The sequence below is a fragment of the Scyliorhinus torazame genome, chromosome 13 (genome assembly GCF_047496885.1).
Source record: "Scyliorhinus torazame isolate Kashiwa2021f chromosome 13, sScyTor2.1, whole genome shotgun sequence".
NCBI classification, from domain to species: domain Eukaryota; kingdom Metazoa; phylum Chordata; class Chondrichthyes; order Carcharhiniformes; family Scyliorhinidae; genus Scyliorhinus; species Scyliorhinus torazame.
Window position 1 is genome coordinate 131363784 of NC_092719.1, and position 20277 is coordinate 131384060.

The 20277-nt window shown below is 53.4% G+C and overlaps 1 protein-coding gene across 1 annotated transcript in view; it reads left to right on the forward strand.

Annotated features, from left to right (window-relative positions):
- LOC140388280 (F-actin-capping protein subunit alpha-2-like) overlaps positions 1-20277 on the forward strand; it is a 100225-nt gene that overhangs the window by 69946 nt on the left and 10002 nt on the right. The window contains exon 9 of the mRNA XM_072472162.1: positions 11321-11383. Within this exon, the coding sequence (XP_072328263.1) occupies positions 11321-11383 (63 nt within the window). The remainder of the gene's footprint in view (positions 1-11320; positions 11384-20277) is intronic.

Consider the following 20277-nt stretch of genomic DNA (forward strand, 5'->3'; position numbering starts at 1 on the left):
GTCTACGAGCATGGGGAAAAGGCAAGCCGGATGCTGGCGCATCAGCTTCGGAAGCCGGATGCAGCTAGGGAGATTGGGGGAGTTAAGGACAGGGGAGGGAGCGTGGTGCGAAGTGGGGTTGGCATCAATGGGGTCTTCAGGGACTTCTACGAGGAATTGTACCGATCCGAGCCCCCACGGCAGAAGGGAGGGATGGGCCGTTTCCTGGATCAATTGAGGTTTCCAAAGGTGGAAGAGGGGCTGGTGGCAGGACTGGTGGCACCGATTGGGCTGGAGGAGCTGATCAAAAGGATAGGAGGCATGCAGGCAGGGAAGACACCGGGACTGGATGGTTTCCCGGTCGAGTTCTATGAAAAATATATGGACCTGTTGGGCCTGCTGTTAGTTAGGACCTTCAATGAGGCAAGGGAGGGGGGGGATTTACCCCTGACGATGTCCCGGGCACTGATCTCCTTGATCCTGAAGCGGGACAAGGATCCCCTGCAATGTGGGTCTTACAGACCGATTTCCTTGCTAAATGTAGATGCCAAGGTGCTGGCGAAGGTCTTAGCCACGAGGATTGAGGATTGTGTACCGCAGATCATCCATGAAGACCAGACGGGGTTTGTGAAGGGGAGACAGTTGAACGCGAATGTGCGGAGGCTTTTGAACGTTATCATGATGCCGGCGAGGGAGGGGGAGGCGGAGATAGTGGTGGCGATGGACGCTGAGAAAGCCTTCGATAGGGTAGAGTGGGGGGTACCTGTGGGAGGTGCTGAAGAGGTTTGGGTTAGGGGAGGGGTTTGTCAGGTGGGTTAGGCTGTTGTATGAAGTCCCGATGGCGAGTGTGGCCACAAATAGGAGGAGGTCCGAGTATTTTCGGTTGCACCGAGGGACGAGACAGGGGTGTCCCCTGTCCCCCCTGCTCTTCGCACTGGCGATTGAACCCCTGGCTATGGCACTGAGAGAGTCGAGGAACTGGAGGGGGTTGGTGCGGGGTGGGGAGGAGCATAGGGTGTCGCTTTATGCGGACGACCTGGTGCTGTATGTGGCGGACCCGGTGGGAGGAATACCAGAGGTAATGAGAGTCCTTAGGGAATTGGGGGACTTTTCGGGGTACAAACTCAATATGGGGAAGAGCGAGCTGTCCGTAGTTCAGCTAGGGGACCAGGAGAGGGGGATTGGCGAGCTCCCACTAAAAAAGGCGGAGAGGAGCTTCAGATATTTGGGGGTCCAGGTGGCCAGGAGCTGGGGGGCCCTGCATAGGCTTAACTTTACAAGGCTGGTGGAGCAAATGGAGGAGGAGTTCAAGAGGTGGGACGCGTTGCCGCTGTCCCTGGCGGGTAGGGTGCAGTCAATCAAAATGACGGTGCTCCTAAGGTTTTTGTTCCTGTTCCAGTGCCTCCCCGTGTTTATCCCGAAGGCTTTTTTCAGGCGGGTTAACAGGAGTATAATGGAGTTTGTGTGGGCGCGAGGGACTCCGAGGGTGAGAAGGGTGTTCCTGGAGCGGAGTAGAGATCGGGGGGGGCTGGCGCTGCCCAACCTCTGTGGGTACTACTGGGCCGCCAATGCGACAATGGTGCGCAAGTGGGTGATGGAGGGGGAGGGGGCTGCATGGAAAAGGCTGGAGACGGCGTCCTGTGTGGGTACGAGTCTGGGGGCGCTGGCAACGGCGCCACTGCCGCTCCCTCCAAGGAGGTATACCACGAGCCCGGTGGTGGTGGCGGCCCTCAAAATTTGGGGGCAGTGGAGGCGGCATAGGGGGGAAGTTAGGGCCTCGGCGTGGACCCCATTACGGGGGAACCACCGGTTCACCCCAGGAAGAACAGGTGGAGGGTTTTCGGGGTGGCACAGGGCAGGGATACAAAAGTTGGGGGACCTGTTTGTGGACGGGAAGTTCGCGAGCTTGGGTGAGTTGGAGGAGAAGTACGGGCTCCCCCCCGGCGAACACCTTCGGGTACTTACAGGTAAGGGCGTTTGCCAGACGGCAGGTGGTGGAATTCCCGCGGCTACTGCCACACACAGTACAGGACAGGGTGCTCTCGGGGGGTGGGGGGGTGGGGGGTGGGGGGGTGGGGGGTGTGGGGTGGGGGGTGGGAGTGGGGAAGATCTCGGAAACTTACCAGGTGATGCAGGAGGAGGAGGAGGCCTCGGTGGTGGAGTTGAAAGATAAGTGGGAGGAGTTGGGAGAGGAGATCGAAGAGGGGACGTGGGCAGATGCCCTCGGGAGGGTGAACGCTTCCTCTTCATGCGCGAGGCTCAGCCTCATACAGTTTAAAGTGCTGCACAGGGCACACATGACCGGGACAAGGATGAGCAGGTTCTTTGGGGGTGAGGACAGGTGTGTTAGGTGCTCAGGGAGCCCAGCAAATCACACCCATATGTTCTGGGCATGCCCAGCACTGGAGGAATTTTGGAAGGGCGTAGCAAGGACGGTGTCGAGTGTGGTAGGATCCAGGGTCAAACCGGGCTGGGGGCTCGCAATATTTGGGGTGGCAGAGGAGCCGGGAGTGCAGGAGGCGAAAGAGGCCAGAATTCTGGCCTTTGCGTCCCTGGTAGCCCGGCGAAGGATTCTCCTTCAGTGGAAAGATGCGAGGCCCCCAAGTGTGGAATCCGGGATCAGCGATATGGCGGGGTTCATTAAATTCGAGAGGGTGAAATTCGCCTTGAGAGGGTCGGTATAAGGGTTCTTTCGGCGGTGGCAACCGTTCTTAGACTTTCTGGCAGAACGATAGACATTGGTCAATGGCAACAGCATCACCGGTGGGGGGGGGGGTTACTTTATTTTGGTTTATGTTATTTACACTGGAAGGGTCTGAGGGGGTGTATACACCTGCTGTCTTAAGTCGGGGTGTTAATGTTAATTTATTATTTAGGTATAGGTTGGGAGGGATTTGGGGGGTTGCTTTTTTTAGATTGTGTTTTGTACTTAACCCTGTTGGGTTCTTTTTTCTTTCTCATTTTGTTATTGATATTTTATGAAAACCTTTAATAAAAATTATTTCAAAAAAAAAGATGGGATAAAAAACAGAAAATGTTGGAAAGACTGTGGGGAGAGAAAGTTTAACGCTGAGTCCATACGACTTCTTTATCTGAGGAGAGTCATATAGCCGCAAAATGTTAAATCGGTTTCTCTCTCCACAGATGCTGCCAGACCGACAGAGCTTTGCCAGCATTTTCTGTTTTATTTCAGATCCCCAGCATTCGCAATATTTCGCTTTTAGTACAAATGGGATAATGTGGCACTTGTGTCAAAGATGAGGAAATGGCAAGTAGAAAAGTGAATGGGTTCGGGGATGCAAGGAATTATATTGAGATTACAAAGCAGAAAGAAGCCATTCTGTTCAATCTGTGTTGGAGTTTATCCTGCACACAAACAGAAGTCTTAATCCCACTTTGTTTCCATGCCCCTTTATTCAACTTTCCTTGAACCGCCTACCTAATGTGTTAATTGATGTGGTCTCTGCTTCACTAACACTGGCAGTGCATTTCACAGGCTCGTGACCCTCTGTAAAATAAAACCCCAAATTTCTGAAATGTAATCTTAGATTAACATCCTCTTATGGTATGCATGTGCACATCTATGTATATTGTTATCTATCAATGTTTATAGTTGTCGGTACGACTTCTGACCAGCAGGTGGCGATAGGGATCCCCCATGTGACTTGAGAGATTTGGCAGTGAGTCGTACTAGTGGACAGTCGCACTGGAAGTAGCTCCAGGAGAATTCACTGAATTAATTTATTAGTTACCGTTTGTATTTTAGTTTGTTAGTTATCTTTCTACGTGTTCATCTTGTTAATAAATCATCTTTTTAGTCAAAGAACTAGATGTTCTGCCTTGATCTTTACTAATGCCATAGTAAAGATCACACAGAACATAAAACCCTTCAATCACTAGAAATATTTGGGGGGGGGGGGGGGTCAGGTGTACAGTAAAGGGTTAACTCTACCACTACTCCAATAATAGCCACTGAGTATGAGTGAATGGAGATTATGTCATAATACCACTCAGAGAAGAATCTAAAAGAGCAGCTCTGTCCTAATATTCTGGTACCTAATGTTATATAAATAACAGTACTTTGAAGAAAGGACCTTTGCCTTCAGCCACATTGTTTTCTGAGAGCCAGACACTCATTTGGTTGGATTCTCCGTTCCTGAGACTACGTATTGACACTGGGGCAGGATAAATGGACTTCCACAACAAAATTGGCAACACACCTGGACCGATTCAGCGACTATTGAGGGGCCAGCACTGACGCCACATGGAACACAATCGATTCCAATGCAAAACGGTGCGGGATTCGCCGGATTCGTGATTGCCACTCAGGAGGCTGACAAGCTGCAGCTGCATATACACACTTCACTCATCACACACACCACCCCAGCCAACAAGATGGCAGCAAGATGCGCGGCTCCACGTTTTACGGACACCGAGCTTGAGACCCTCCTGGACGTCGTGGTGGAGAGGCAGGCCGCCCTGTACTCTGACCTGGGCAGGAGGCTGCCAGCTGCCACCGTTCGCCGTGCTTGGGTACAGGTGGCAGACACGGTGAGTGCCATGAGCAACAATGTCCGGACCGGCCTGCAGTGCAGGAAGAAACTGCTCAACCTCCTCAGGGCGGCTAGGGCGAGTAGGCACTATAACCTGTGACCCTGGCACCAAATTCCATCCATCCTACACACCCTAACCGCAACAGCCCACCCTCCCCTGCCAACCCGGAGGGCGGCCAAAACTCCATCCTGCACCACATGCTGGCACCCAAACAGGCAGCCATGGCCAGGTGCCCTGGCTAGTGAAGCCACCAGCTATCCACAGCCTGGGCTGCATGCGCCAGACTGTCTAACACTGTACATTGTCTGTGTCTTCCCCTCCGCCCCCAAGAGAAGGCCACCCATAAACACCGGTAGTGGGAGAAAACTGAAGCGGGACCCCTGGCCCTGCAGTCCCTCACCGTGACAGAACAGCGGGTCCTGGACATGGAGGGCGTGCAAGAGGAAAGAGAAATCGCTGGGATGGAGATGGGCCGCGGGGCGGGGAAGTGAGACCCCGCTTAGTTGCGGTTCCCAATGCCACGTGTCAACCGCCCCCCCCCCCCCCTTCCCCCCGCAACACCGCCTTCACCCCCATGGTCTAATCATGCAACGTCTTGTATCTTGCAGGAGCTGCTGGTGATGGAGTGGGTCTATCTGGTGTCCCCTGCACCCAGCCACAATCAGAACCACCCCCTCCCTGCCATATGCCGAGCAGCGATGACAAGATCGACACTGCTCCAAATGCGGCCGCACCAGTTTTGTACAGCTTCAACATGACCTCATGGCTCCGAAACTCAATCCCTCTACCAATAAAAGCTAACACATCGTACATCTTCTATAGATCCCTGAAAGTTGCCACCCAGGTTGAGAGGGTTGTTAAGAAGGTGTACGGTGTGTTAGCTTTTATTGGTAGAGGCATTGAGTTTCGGAGCCATGAGGTCATGTTGCAGCTGTACAAAACTCTGGTGCGGCCGCATTTGGAGTATTGTGTGCCAATTCTGGTCGCCGCATTATAGGAAGGATGTGGAAGCATTGGAAAGGGTGCAGAGGAGATTTACCAGAATGTTGCCTGGTATGGAGGGGAGATCTTATGAGGAAAGGCTGAGGGACTTGAGGCTGTTTTCGTTAGAGTGAAGAAGGTTAAGAGGTGACTTAATTGAGGCATAAACGATGATCAGAGGATTGGATAGGGTGGACAGTGAGAGCCTTTTTCCTCGGATGGTGATGCCTAGCACGAGGGGACATAGCTTTAAATTGAGGGGAGATAGATATAGGACAGATGTCAGAGGTAGGTTCTTTACTCAGAGAGTAGTAAGGGCGTGGAATGTCCTGCCTGCAACAGTAGTGGACTCGCCAACACTAAGGGCATTCAAATGGTCATTGGATAGACATATGGACGATAAGGGAGTAGTGTAGATGGGCTTTAGAGTGGTTTCACAGGTCGGCGCAACATCGAGGGCCGAAGGGCCTGTACTGCGCTGTAATGTTCTATGTTCATATGCCTGAAACCAGGACACACCGGGGCTCGATTCCGAAGTTGACACAGAATTCCTGTCACAGCTGTCTCCAACACCCTCTGCCATCCCAGAGACACTGACCTTGGTTGGCCACTTTAGTGAAGAGGCTCCTGGGACACCCTCTGGTACGCATGCAGGTGCTCTAGCATAGCAGGTGGAGGCTGGAACTCCCGAGGGGCGGTCGGTTGGAGGGCGGGTTGTCCCCAGGTACTAGCTGCCGTCTAGACGGGTTTCGGGCTTCTGGAATGGAGAGTCCTATCTTTGTGGAGATGCAGTCGCAGAGCCAGGGACTACATGAGGGTTGTCAGTGAGCACTTGTGGGCAGAGGAGTCCAACCGTGTGCAGGGGCTAGAGGTGGTGCTGACCATGTATGCTACCAAGGCCAACACCGCATGGGTGGCATCCGCGGTGGAGGTCATGGGGGGCGAGGGTTTTGGCTATGTTTCATCATGTCCAACGCCTGGGGCAATCTGTGCAGGCAGTGGCCGAGGCCCTCCAGGGATATTTCCACTCACACCCCTGACCCATGGAGTAGCCCGGGGGCCATTGGACACCCCGACGGAGGAGGTGATGGGGACCGTGCAGGTCACACCTGCTGGGTAGGTGCTGGAACACCTCAGCACCTTGGACAACCCCCACCCTCCACCCCCAATCCCTCCCCGCTGTCCCTGGTGCATCTGGTGGACCCATCCAGGCCCGGTCGCCCCAGAAGACAGCCGCCAACAGAGACCCAGGTCGCAGGGTGGGAAATTGCAGCAGGCCATCTCCACTCCTGATGGACTGTCTGGGGATCCACCTGGACGTAGCATTAGGGCCGTAAAGCCAGGAAGTTAGACACCAGTTAGGTTGGCACGGGTGCAGGGCACAGTTAGTGATTGTTCACATTAAACACCTGTTCACACTGTTACTACCGTGCCTGCTTGGGTCCCATGTCCTGCCCAACCTTGCCCTTCCCCGCATCCTCCTCATCGGACGAGGCCTGGCGTCCATCCTCCTCCTATAGCACGTCACCCCTCTGCTGCACGATATTGTGGAGGACGCAGCAGGCCGCCATGATGTGGGCAACCCTCTCAGCATTATATTGGAGGGCTCTCCAGAGTGGTCCAGGCACCTGAATGCATCTTCAGGAAGCCAAAGCACCGCTTGATCACATCCCTGGTCACGGCATCGGTGTCATTGTAGTGGGTCTCCGCATCAGTCTGTGGCCTTTGGATAGGTGTCCTAGCCACGACCACAGTCAGTAACCCCTGTCGCCCAGGATCCAATCCCCCAGCCAATGTGGCGTCTCGAAGAGGCCAGGAATTGTCGAGTGTGCCAGGATGAAGGTATCGCGCACACTGCCCGGGTATTGGGGCAGACGTGCCTGATGCGCATCTGATGGTCACATATCAGCTGCATGTTCATCGAGTAGAACCCCTTTTGGTTTGTGCCGAGCGGCCCCTCATCTGGAGGTGCTCGTAGGGCGACATGAATCCCATCAATCACCTCCTGGGCTCGGGGCATATCGGTGATGGTGGCGAACCCCACTGCACTGGCATCGTGGTGGGCTCGGTCCACGTTGAAATGGATGTATTGTGCTGACTGGGCATATAGGGCCTCCGTGACAGCGCAGATACACCTGTGCACCGAGCTCTGAGAGATCCCGTACAGCTCCCTACTGGTGCTTGGAAGCAGCCCATGGAGTAAAAGTTCAAGTGCCCTCCCCTTTTCCCCCGTGGTGCCAGGTGCACCATGATCCGGTAGATATGTTGCACTGTCCGCCTGCCGGTCTTCGACGGCATGTCCGGTCCAGCAGGTCCTCAACAGGCGCTGCTGGTACACGTTCACACACACACACACCCATACACGTACACACGCATACGCGCACACACACACACATACACACGCACACACACAAGGCCTTATGTGGCACCTCCTCCTCCTCCTCGGCTGCCTCCTGTTCCACTGCTGCATGCTCAGCTGCTGCAGCTTCCTCCTCCTCGAGCAGCTCCAGCTTGTACAGCCACAGGGCATCCCCCAGGGATGTGTTGACTAGGAAGGCCACCACTGCTGGATGAATTCCAATATCCATTGTATGCAAGGGATGAAAGGCCAACATGTTAGCAAGGTATGTACCCCGTGCCCAACCAGGTCTTATGGGCTACATGGTGTCCCCTTTGGCTCTGCTGGGCTCTTCCCCTGCATGTCCCCCTCCTCCCCCCGTCGGTGGCCGGAATCATGGGGCCCTCTGGCCCTGACACCCATCCCTCTGCCAGGGATACCGTCGGCTGGTGCTGCCCTTGCCAGGGGTATGCTCCGTGCTCCCCCTTCCGGTATCCCGCTGTAGAGCCTACAGTGGGCATTGCCCTTGGTGGGTCACCTGATGCCCTGTCGATGGGTGGCGGCTGGTTTGGGGGGGGGGGGTGATATATGGAGGGTGGGGTGGAGTGCGGGGGGTGTGGTAATGTGAGGGTGCCCATACGGGCGGTAGTACTCTGCAGAGTGAGGGCGGGTGGTTGGCGGGGTGCACAGCAAGATGGCTGCCTTGAAGGCCGCAGCAATGGTGGTCCTTGCCTGGACACCATCCCAGTCCCATGGGGAAGGGGGAGGAGGGGGGGGGGGGGGAGGTCACCCCTGCCACACGACCCTTCCCGTCACACACACCCTCTCGGCCCTGTCTGTCTCCCCCCCCCACCACCACCACCACCAAGTGCCCGACCCAGCAGCCTACGGTCACGAGTCCTACCTCATCAGCCATGGCGCCATTTTCAGGATTTTTAAAAGCACAAGCGAACCTCGCCGTCGGGAATTTGCCCTGGTGGAGGCGGAGAATCGCGGAGTCCCCAGAGAGTACTGGGTTGGACTCGCTATGATGTACCAAGGTGTTTACTGTATGTGTATTCTGGAACGCACTGATGCCGCTGACGATGCGACAGAGAATTGCGATTTGGCTTGAAATCGGTGCCCGCCACGATTTTGGCATCAGAACCAATTCTCCGGCCAATCGTGTTTCCCGAATCCGCCGTCAGCCGGAGAATCCCAAGTCATACCAATAGTAACGGGGATCGGGGTGGGGGATGGGGTTGACCAAGCCATGTGGAACCATAACTGATCGTGGGAAGGTGAGACCAGATCCACTGAAGACTCCCATATTTCCTACAACTACCAGCCCAAATGCAATTATGATGGTACCATTCCCCGCCACACGGCATCACCCTCCAAATAAAAAGAAATAAGAGAGATGCAAAGTGAGGTCGGGGAGAGAAGCAGCAGAGTGCGGGTGGAATGGTGGTAAAGTGGTTAGCCCTGCTGCCTCAAAGCGCAAGGGATCCGGGCTCAGTGACTGTGTGGAGTTTGCACGTTGTCCCAGTGTCTGCGTGCATTTCCTCTAGGTTCTCTGGTTTCCTCCCACAGTCCAAAGATGTGCAACAAAGTGATGGAAGGAGTCATCAACAGTGCTATCAAGCGGCACTTACTCAGCAATAACCAGCTCATGGACCCTCGGTTTAGGTTCTGCCAGGGTCACTCAGCTCCTGACCTCATTACAGCCTTGGTTCAAACATGGACAAAAGAGTTGAATGCCAGATGAGGCAGAATTTGACAGAGTATGGCATCAAGGAGCCCTAGCAAAACTGGAGTTAGTGAGAATCGGGGGAAAACTCTCCACTGGTTGGAGTCATATCTGGCATGAAGGAAGATGATAGTGGTGATTGGAGGCCAATCATTTCAGCTCCAAGACATCACTGCAGGAATGCTTCAGGGTAGTTTCCCAGATCCAACCATCTTCAGCTGCTTCATCAATGACTTTGCTTCCATCATAAGGTCAGAAGTGGGGATGTTTGCGGGTGACTCCGCAATGTTCAGCACCATTCGCGACTCCTCAGATAATGAAGCAGTCCACGTCCAAATGCAACAAGACCCGGACAATATCCAAGCTTGGGCTGACAACTGGCAAGTTACATTCATGCCACACAAGTGCCAGGCAATGAACATCTCCTACAAAAGAGGATCTAACTATTGCCCTTAACATTCAATGGAACTACCATTGCTGAATTCCCCACAATCAACATCCTGGGGGTTACCATTGATCAGAAACTGAACTGGACTAACCATATTAATACTGTGGCTACTAGGGCAGGTCAAAGACTAGGAATCCTTAAAAGAAAAAAAATCATTAATTAAAAGAAAAGAGTACAGTTCTTTTTCTTTCTAAATAATGGGTAATTTAGCGTGGCCAATCCACTTACCCTGCACATCTTTTTTGGGTTGTGGGGACGAGACCCACGCAGACACGGACACGGGGAGAATGTGCAAACTCCACACGGACAGTGACCCGGGGCCGGGATCAAACTGAGGCAGCAATGCTCACCACTGTGCCACCATGCTGCCCTAAAGACTCCTACAGCATGTTACTCACCTCCTGACTCCCCAAAGCCCTTCCACCATCTATACGGCACAAGTCAGGAGTGTAATCAAATACTCTACACTTGCCTGGATGAATGCAGCTCCAATAATATTCTAGAAGCTCGACACCATCCAGGACTAAGCAGCCTGCTTGATTGCTACCCCTTCCCCAAACATCCAACCCCTCCACCATCGACGAACAGTGGCAGCCTTGTGTACCATCTACAAGATGCACTGCAGGAACTCGCAAAAGTTCCTTGGCAGCACCTTCCAAACTCACGACCACTACCACCTAGAAGGACAAGAGTAGCAGATATCTGGGAACCCCACCACCTGGAGGTTCCCCTCCAAGGCACTCACAACCCTGACTTGGAAATATATCGCCGTTCCTTCACTGTCACTGGGTCAAATTCCTGGATCGAAATCCTGGATCTCCCTCCCTAACAGCACTGTGGGTGTACCTACACCTCAGGAACTGAAGCGGTTCAAGAAGGCAACTTACCATCACCTTCTGAAGGGCAACTAGAGATGGGTAATAAATGTTGGCCTAACCAGCAATGCCCACATCTGATAATTTTTTTAATAAAAAGGTTGTGGAATGGCTATGCTAAAATTGTCCCTTAGTGTCCAAAGATGTGTAGGTTAGGTCATGTTACAGGAATAGGACAGGGGTTAGGGCCTATGTAGGGTGCTCTTTCAGAGGGTCAGTGCAGACTTGATGGGCCAAATGGCCTCCTTCTGCCCTGTAGGGATTCTGTGGAAGAAAAAGAGAAATACGGAAGCAGAGGAAAGAAAATTAATAAATTAAAGACACATAACAGGTAAGAGTGCAATTACATTCTTTCGCTCACTGAGGTTGACTAGTTGTCTTACATTTCCATCTCTAACTTTTCTCTCTCCCACCAGGATGAGTGTGAAGGAGCCGCAGAGTTCGTGAAAATGGTTGAAAATGCCGACACTGAATTCCAGGTAGCTCTTGGCTGATGTTTATTTAATACACACAATGTTTAGGTAGACACTGGTAAAGCAGCATTTAAAAAACAAAGCACCCCCCCATTTTGGCCTTCTAAGTATTGATTTGCAAAATCTGAAATTTAGGTGTTTATGCTATCTGACATTCACCAAGTAAAATAACTTTCATTATTACCCAGATTAATGAAATCAAGAAATAGGAAAATTAGGAATAAGGTGACTGAATTGTTGTTCTCAACTACTCTACCACTTCTTTGGGATCAGTGGTGACGAGGCAATCTTTATCCACACATCATTATGAGCAATTAATTATACTTCAATGACCCTTTCTTTTTCCAGTACAGATCCTTAAAAAGGACAATTTCAACTGTGTTTTTACATGGCATGTGTAATTAATAGTGAACATTTTGTGTTCTGTCATACACTTCCTTATGGACCTTGCCTTCGACCCGCCCCTCTTGCACTGCAGCTTTTTTTGTAGCTTTAGACATTCAACATTGATTACATGGGCTAATTGCCAGCTGGTAATTGCCAGCTGGGTGAAAGACACAATGGTGATGTTAACAAAATGCTGCAGTCTGCCAGCCTGTCTATAGCTAGGATTACACTCCCTTCTAGGTAATAAATTGTTGGATAATTCATTACAATAAAAAATTCATCATGGAGGATGCCTTATGCTGCAAATCTAGTATACATCCGAGAGCACAATTTGTGTTTGGCTGCATTCAAAAATCGGCAAGAACCAAAACCCTCTTTCTGCCTACACAGGACTGCTTTCATCTATCAGTGAAATCAAATTAACTCATCTGTAAGAGAACAGTATTTCTCCTCTGCCTCCCAACCCAGCTTCTCCCATAAAACATCTCCAGCTTCCACCTACATAGTCCTTACATGAGCTCATCTGTGGTCTCAAATCACAAGCTACTGGGCCTCTCAAATATATTTAGTCACCTCCAAATCTCTCAGCATCCTGACTTGGATATATTACCATTTCTGCACCACCACGGGGTCAGAATGCTGGAACTCCATATTTAGCAGCACTGTATAAATACCTTCCCCACGCAGACTGCAGCTGTGCAAGAAAGGTGGACCAGCAACAGGTTCTCAAGGACAACTAGAGATGAGCAACAAAAAAAAAGCCAGCTTTCCAGCAACGCCAACATCCTGAGTAGGATTTAAAGTAATTATATCTGATTAAGTAGTTCTGGATGGGACTTCCAGTGGCGGCTATGAAGGAGTAAGTCACAAATTTGGTGGCTCCCGTTCTGGTCCGACTTTTGGACCTTTTCCCCAAATTTTGAACTGTAAAACTGCTGACAGAGGCAATTGTGTACTTAATTCCCACATCGGTGCATCGGAGAGAAGGACTAGAAGTGCTCATAAAGGCAGAAACAAAAAAACAGAGAAGGCTTGAACTGAATCTGCAGCAGGAGACAGCATGGCGGTGGACTGGACCTCTGGTTTGTCGACCCAGCGGTCAATGGAGGAGCTGCTTCAAGTTATTCAGGCAGGCTTTGCTAAGCAGAAATGGGACTGCTTGGACCCGATAAAAGAGTCAATTGAGCGGCTGGAGCTTAGATTGGACGCCCAAGATCGGGTGAGCCAGAAGGTAGAGAAGGCTCTGGCTGAGCAGGAGGAACATCAAACTGCGGTGGAGTTGGAGGTGGGGATGCTGAGAGACCAGCAGAAGAAGCTCCTGGAGAAGGTGGAGGACCTAGAGAATAGAACTCTTAGCTACCTGGATCCCCAGGTGCCGAAAGCTCCTATCTGCCCTCTTCAGCGGTAGTTCGTCTATCCCCCTTCCCTGGTCCCCTGAATGCACCACAAAGAGATCTCTCTTCCCTACGTTGAGTTTATACCCCGAAAAGTCCCCAAACTCCCTAACGATCCGCATTACCTCCGCCATCCCCTCCACTGGGTCCGCAACATACAACAACAGGTCATCGGCATACAACGACACCCGGTGTTTCTCTCTCCCCCCCCCGAACCAATCCCCTCCATTTCCTGGACTCCCTGAGTGCCATGCCAGCGGCTCAATTGCCAGTGCAAACAACAAGGGGGATAAGGGACACCCCTGCCTTGTCCCCCGGTACAGCCAAAAGTACTCCGACCTCCGCCGGTTCGTAGCCACACTCACCACAGGGTCTCTATATAGTAGCCTGATCCAACTGATGAACCCCTCCCTGAACCCAAACCTCCGCAACACTTCCCAAAGATACTCCCACTCCACCCTATCAAAGGCCTTCTCCGCGTCCATAGCTGCCACTACCTCCGCTTCCCCCTCCACAGAGGGCATCATAATCACATTGAGGAGCCTCTGCACATTAGTATTCAGCTGCTTACCCTTCACAAATCCGTCTGGTCCTCATGAATCACCCCCGGGACACAGTCCTCAATCCTCCTAGCCAGCACCTTCGCCAGCAACTTAGCGTCAACATTGAGGAGCGAGATCGGTCTATACGACCCACATTGCAATGGATCCTTGTCCCGCTTCAAAATCAAATAAATCAGTGCCCTGGACATTGTCGGGGGCAAGGTCCCCACCTCACTCGCCTCATTAAAAGTCCTCACCAGCAACAGACCCAGCAGGTCCACATATTTCCTATAAAATTCAACCAGGAACCCATCTGGCCTCGGGGCCGTCCCCGCCTGCTTGCTCCCAAATCCTTTAACAGCTTCTTCAGCCCAATCGGCACCCCAAGCCCAACCATCTGCTCCTCCTCCACCCTTGGGAACCTCAGCTGATCTAGGAATCGTCGCATCCCCTCCTCCCCCGCCGGGGGCTCAGACCTGTACAGATCCCCATAGAAGTCCCTAAATACCTCGATTATTCTCACAGCACTCCGCACCGTATCCCCCCCTCTATTCCTAACTCCACCAATCTCCCTCGCCGCCTCCCTCTTACGAAGCTGATGTGCCAGCATCCGACTCGCCTTCTCCCCATACTCATACGCTGCCTCATGCGCTTTCCTCACTGTGCCTCTGCTTCCCCCGTAGTCATCAGGTCGAATTCCGTCTGGAGGTTCCGTCGCTCCCTAAGTAGCCCCTCCTCGCGGACCTCTGCATAACTCCTGTCCACCCTTAAAATCTCCCCACCAACCTCTCCCTCTCTTCTCCCTGTGGGCCCTAATGGAGATTAGCTCTCCCCTGACCACCGCCTTCAACGCCTCCCAGACTACCCCCACCTGCACCTCCCGTTGTCGTTGGCCTCCAAATATCTTTCAATACACCCCCGAATCCGCCCGCACCCCCCCTCATCTGCCAACAGTCCCACATCGAGGCGCCACAGCGGGCGCTGGTCCGTCTCCTCCCCCAACTCCAGCTCCACCCAATGCGGGGCGTGGTCCAAGATGGCTATAGCCGAATATTCCGTTCCCTCCACTTTCGGGATTAGCGCCCTACTCAAGATGAAAAAATCCATCCAGGAGTAGGCTCTATGGACGTGGGGAAAAAAGGAAAATTCCCTGGCCAGCGGCCTGGCAAACCTCCATGGATCCACTCCCCCCATCTGGTCCATAAACTCCCTGAGCACCTTGGCCGCAGCAGGCCTCTTACTCGTCCTGGACCTATAACGGTCCAGTGCTGGGTCCGTGTTGAAGTCCCCCCACATTATCAAGCTTCCTACCTCCAGATCCGGAATCCGATCCAGCATGCGTTTCATAAATCCGGCATCATCCAATTCGGGGCATATATGTTCACCAGTACCACCCGCACCCCCTGCAACCTACCATTCACCATCACATATCGACCTCCATTATCCGCCACAATATTCAGCGCCTCGAACGACAACCGCTTCCCCACCAATATTACAACCCCTCTGTTCTTCGCATCCAGCCCTGAATGAAAGACCTGCCCTACCCATCCCTTTCTCAGCCTAACCTGATCTGCCACCTTCAGATGCATCTCCTGGAGCATAACCACGTCTGCCTTCAGTCCCTTTAAGTGCGCGAACACCCGGGCCCTCTTGACCGGCCCATTCAGGGGCCCCTCACATTCCAAGTTATCAGCCGGATCGGGGGGCTATTCGCCGCCCCCCCTGCCGACTAGCCATCTCCTTTTCTATGCCGCACCCTCCAGTCCCCCAGGCGGCGACCCCCGCCCCGACTACTCTCCTACTCCCAGCTCCCCTTTGGCCAATGCAGCAGCAACCCAGTTCCCCCCCCCTCCCCCACTAGCCATTTTGCTCCCCTATGACACTCCTGTAAGTCAACTGACTCCTGCTGACCCCGGCCTCTCCCGCCATTCCATCGACCCCCCAGTGTGAGAATCCCCCCACCCCTTGGCAATCAGTGTGCGCTCCTCTCCAGCACCGCCCTTCCCCCCGGCCCCGCCCCCATCTTTCCCTAACGTGGGAAAAAGCCCGCGCTTTCCATCCGAGCCCCCACCTCATGAAAATGAAATTCGCTTATTGTCACAAGTAGGCTTCAATGAAGTTACTGTGAAAAGCCCCTAATCGCCACATTCCGGCGCCTGTTCGGGGAGGCTGTTATGGGAATTGAAGCGTGCTGCTGGCCTGCCTTGGTCTGCTTTCAAAGCCAGCGATTTAGCCCTGTGCTAAACAGCCCCTCATCTGGCGCAGCTCCTTTTTTGCGGCCTTACCCCAACTCCCCATCCCCGGGCCTCCACCCCCCCCATCTTCCTCCGCGGGGCCCTGCCCCTCCAACACCGATGGCCACACTCTCACACAGCCCCACATCAAATCCATTTACCCATCCCCACAACAAAAAGCACATTCCCAAAATGCAGTAAACACCCCCCGCGACAAACCCTCAGTTCGAGTCCAACTTTTCAGTCTGGATAAAGTTCCACGCCTCATCAGGCGTCTCAAAATAGTGGTGCCGATCTTGGAACGTGACCCACAATCGCGCTGGCTGCAGCATCCCGAACTTCACCCCCTTCCGATGGAGGACTGCCTTAGGCCGGTTGAAACCAGCCCTCTTCTTAGCCACCTCTGCACTCCAGTCCTGGTTGACTTGGATCTCCGTGTTCTCCCACCTTCCGCTCCGTTCTTTTTTGGTCCATCTCATGGCCCATCTGTCCATAAAGCGGTGGAACCTCACCACTACAGCCCTTGGCGGCTCGTTGGCTATGGGTCTCCTTGCCAGGACCCGATGAGCCCCACCCAGCTCCAGGGGCCTCGGGAAAGCTCCCGCGCCCATCAGCGAATTGAGCATCGTGCCCACATTTGCCCCGGCATCGGGCCCTTCCACTCCTTCAGGGAGACCCAGAATCTGAAGATTCTTCCTCCTTGACCTATTGTCCAGGTCCTCAAATTTTTCCTGCCATCTCTTGTGCAGCGCCTCGTTCACCTCCACCTTCACCGCCAGGCCCAAGATCTCGTCCTCGTTCTCCGAGGCTTTTTGCCGCACCTCCCGGATCGCCGCCCCTTGGGCCTTCTGGGTCTCCACAAGCTTCTCACTCGACGCCTTCATTGGCGCCAGCATTTCTGCCTTCAGTTCCGCAAAGCAGCGTTTGAGGAACTCCTGCTGCTCCTGCGACCACGCTGCTTGGTGTCCACCCGCCGCCATCTTGCTTCTCCTCCCTCGCACTTTCCGCTGCACCAAAATCACTTTCTTAACCGCTCCACTCCTAGTCCAATCCATACAGTACCGGGGGAACCTTGCTGTCACCTTCCCACACTGGGAGCCGTTGAACAATTGCCGTTGGGGCCCCTCTAAAGAGCCTAAAAAGTTTGTTCCTGGCGGGAGCTGCCGAACGTGCGACCTACCTCGGCATAGCCGCAACTGGAAGTCCGTGGACTGAGAACTTTTGAACTTTGCTGCAACGTTCTTGTTCCTTTTTTTGTTTTTGTTTTTCTGTTCTTTTTTTAAAAAGTTTCTCATTTTGTGGAAGCTGTTTGTAATGCCTTTTGCATTGATTTGGAACCATCGGTAGAGCTGAGTTAGTTAAGGTTTCCATTTGCACTGTTGGGGGATGGAGGTGTGCTTGTTTAGATCTTGGTGTTTTTCTGCCGGGCAATTGTGTGGGGATAGTTTGATGTTGGAGTATGTTTGTATGAGCGGGGTGGGGGGGGGGGGGGGGGGGGGGAGAGAATAATAGGTGGGAGACTATCTGGCACCAGGGATGGGACCACCAAGCTAGCTGGGCGGGCGAGCTCACGGAAGCGCGGTGGGGGGTGTGCATATGTCCGGTTTATTAAAGGGGTTGGGTTACAGAGTGTTGTTACTCCGGGGGGGGGGGGGGGGGGGGGGGGGGGGGGGGGGGAGATAAATGTTCTGCTGACGAGGGAGGGACTTGGGCTCAGGGACAGAGAGGAGGTTGGGGGCGGAGGCTGCCTGGGGGCGGACCGGTGGGGGCGCGGAGCATGGGCTGGAGGCGGGCCCAAAAAAAGGGATGGCTGATCGGCGAAGGGGGGAGGGGGGGGCAATAAGCCCCCCAACTAGGCTGATCACCTGGAATGTTTGAGGGTTAAATGGGCCGGTCAAGAGGGCACGTGTGTTCACGCATCTTAGGGGACTGAAGGCGGACGTGGTAATGTTGCAGGAGACGCACCTTAGAGTAACTGACCAGATTAGATTGAGGAAAGGCTGGGTCAGTCAGGTCTTTTACTTGGGACTAGACTCAAAGACGAGAGGGGTCGCGATCCTGATCAATAAGCGGGTGATGTTTGAAGCGGGTAGAATAGTCTCGGATGTGGGAGGTCGGTAAATTATGGTCAGTGGGAAACTGGAGGGGATGCAGGTGGTATTAGTAAATGTGTATGCGCCAAATTGGGATGATGTGCATTTTATAAAGAGGATGCTGGGGAAGATACCGGACCTGGACTCGCACAGGCTGGTCATGGGAGGGGACTTCAACAGTTATTGACCCTGGCTTGGACCGGTCAAGCTAGTAAAGACCGTAACCAGCGCCCGCAATGGAGGTTAGATGTGGGACCTTTGGCTGATGAAGAGGTGTGCGAGCGGCTGAGGAAATGTATTCAGAATTACCTGCAGGTCAACGACATTGGGGGAAATTTCAGCAGCGGTGGTCTGGGAAGCACAGAAGGCGGTGGTCAGAGGGGAGCTGATCTCGATACGGGCCCATAGGAAGAAGGTGGACAGGGCAGAGACAGACCAACTGATAAAGGAGATACTACAGATCGATAGGATGTCTGCGGAGACCCCAGAGGCAGCGCTTTTAAGGGAACAGCGGAGGCTACAGGTGGAGTTCGGCTTGTTAACCACAGGGAGGGCGGTGGAGAAGCTGAGAAAGGCAAGGGGGGCGATCTATGAGCATGGAGAGAAGCCCAGCAGAATGCTTGCACAGCAGCTTAGAAAGAGGGAGGCAGCCAGGGAAAGTAAATGACGGAGATGGGAACCTAGTTGGAGATTCAGCAGGGGTGAATAAGGCGTTTAGGGATTTCTACAGTAGACTGTACAGGTCGGAACCCCCCATGTGGCCGGCGGGGATGAGGCACTTCTTGGAGGGGCTGAATTTCCCAAAGGTGGATGGGGATCTGGTAGAAGGGCTGGGGCCCCGATCGGATTGGAAGAGATAGTGGAGGGTCTGAAGGCCATTTAGTCGGGTAAAGCCCCAGGGCCGGACTGGTACCCAGTGGAGTTTTATAAAAAGTTATCTGCGGTGTTGATGAGGATGTTCAATGAGGCAAGGGAAAGAGGGGTGCTGCCCCTGACGATGTCACAGACCACGATTTCGCTGATTCTGAAGCGGGACAAGAACCCAGAGCTGTGTGGGTCCTACAGGCCGATCCCCCTTTTGAATGTGGATGCTAAATTGCTGGCCAAAATTTTGTCCTCCAGGATTGAGTTCCGGACGTTATTGGGGAGGACCAGACGGGGTTTGTTAAGGGCAGGCAGTTGGTGGCCAATGTAAGAAGGCTGTTAAACGTGACCATGATGCCCCCGGAAGGTAGGGAGGTAGTGATCGCAATGGATGCAGAAAAGGCTTTTGATCGGGTAGAATGGGATTATCTGGTGGGAGGTACTGGGACGGTTTGGACTTAGGCAGGGCTATATTGACTGAGTCAGGTTGCTGTATCAGGCTCCTGTGGCAAGCGTACGGACGAATAGGACAACATCAGACTATTTTAAACTGCACCGGGGGATGAGACAGGGATGCCCCTTCTCCCCACTGTTGTCCGCGCCAGCGATAGAGCCGTTGGCAATTGCTCTGAGAGCCTCATGGGGCTGATCCGGGGGGGCAGGTGGGGGGGGGGGGGGGGGGGCGGGCGGAGGAGGAGGAGGAGAGCAGAGTCTCGCTCGATGCAGATGACCTGCTTCTGTATGTATCGGACCCAATAGTGGGGATGGAAGAAATCATAAGGATTCTAGGGGAATTTGGCCGGTTTTCAGGGTATAAGCTAAATATGGGGAAAAGTCAGATGTTTGCGGTCCAGGCGAGGGGACAGGAGAGGCGATTGGGGGAGCTGCCATTTAGATTAGTAGGGGGAAGCTTTAGCTACCTAGGCATTCAAGTGGCGCGGGAATGGGACCAGCTGCATAAAAAAAGGCCCGACTAGTAGACCAAATGAAGGCCGATTTTCGCAGATGGCACGCGCTTCCGTTGTCACTGGCTGGGATGGTGCAGATGGCGAAGATGACGGTCCTCCCGAGATTCCTGTTTCAATGTCTCCCCATCTTTATTCCGCGGTCCTTTTTTAAACAGGTCAACAAAGTGATCACTGACTTTGTTTGGGCGGGCAAGATCCCACGAGTAAGGAAGGTAATGCTTGAGCGGAGTCGGGGAGAGGTCGGGCTGGCGCTGCCAAATTTTAGTAACTATTACTGGACGGCGAATATAGCCATGATCAGGAAGTGGGTGGTGGGGGGGGGGGGCGGTCGGCATGGGAGTGTATGGAGGCGGCTTCATGCAAGGGTACCAGTCTGGGGGCGTTGGTAACTGCGCCTCTGCCGTTCCCGCTGGCATGG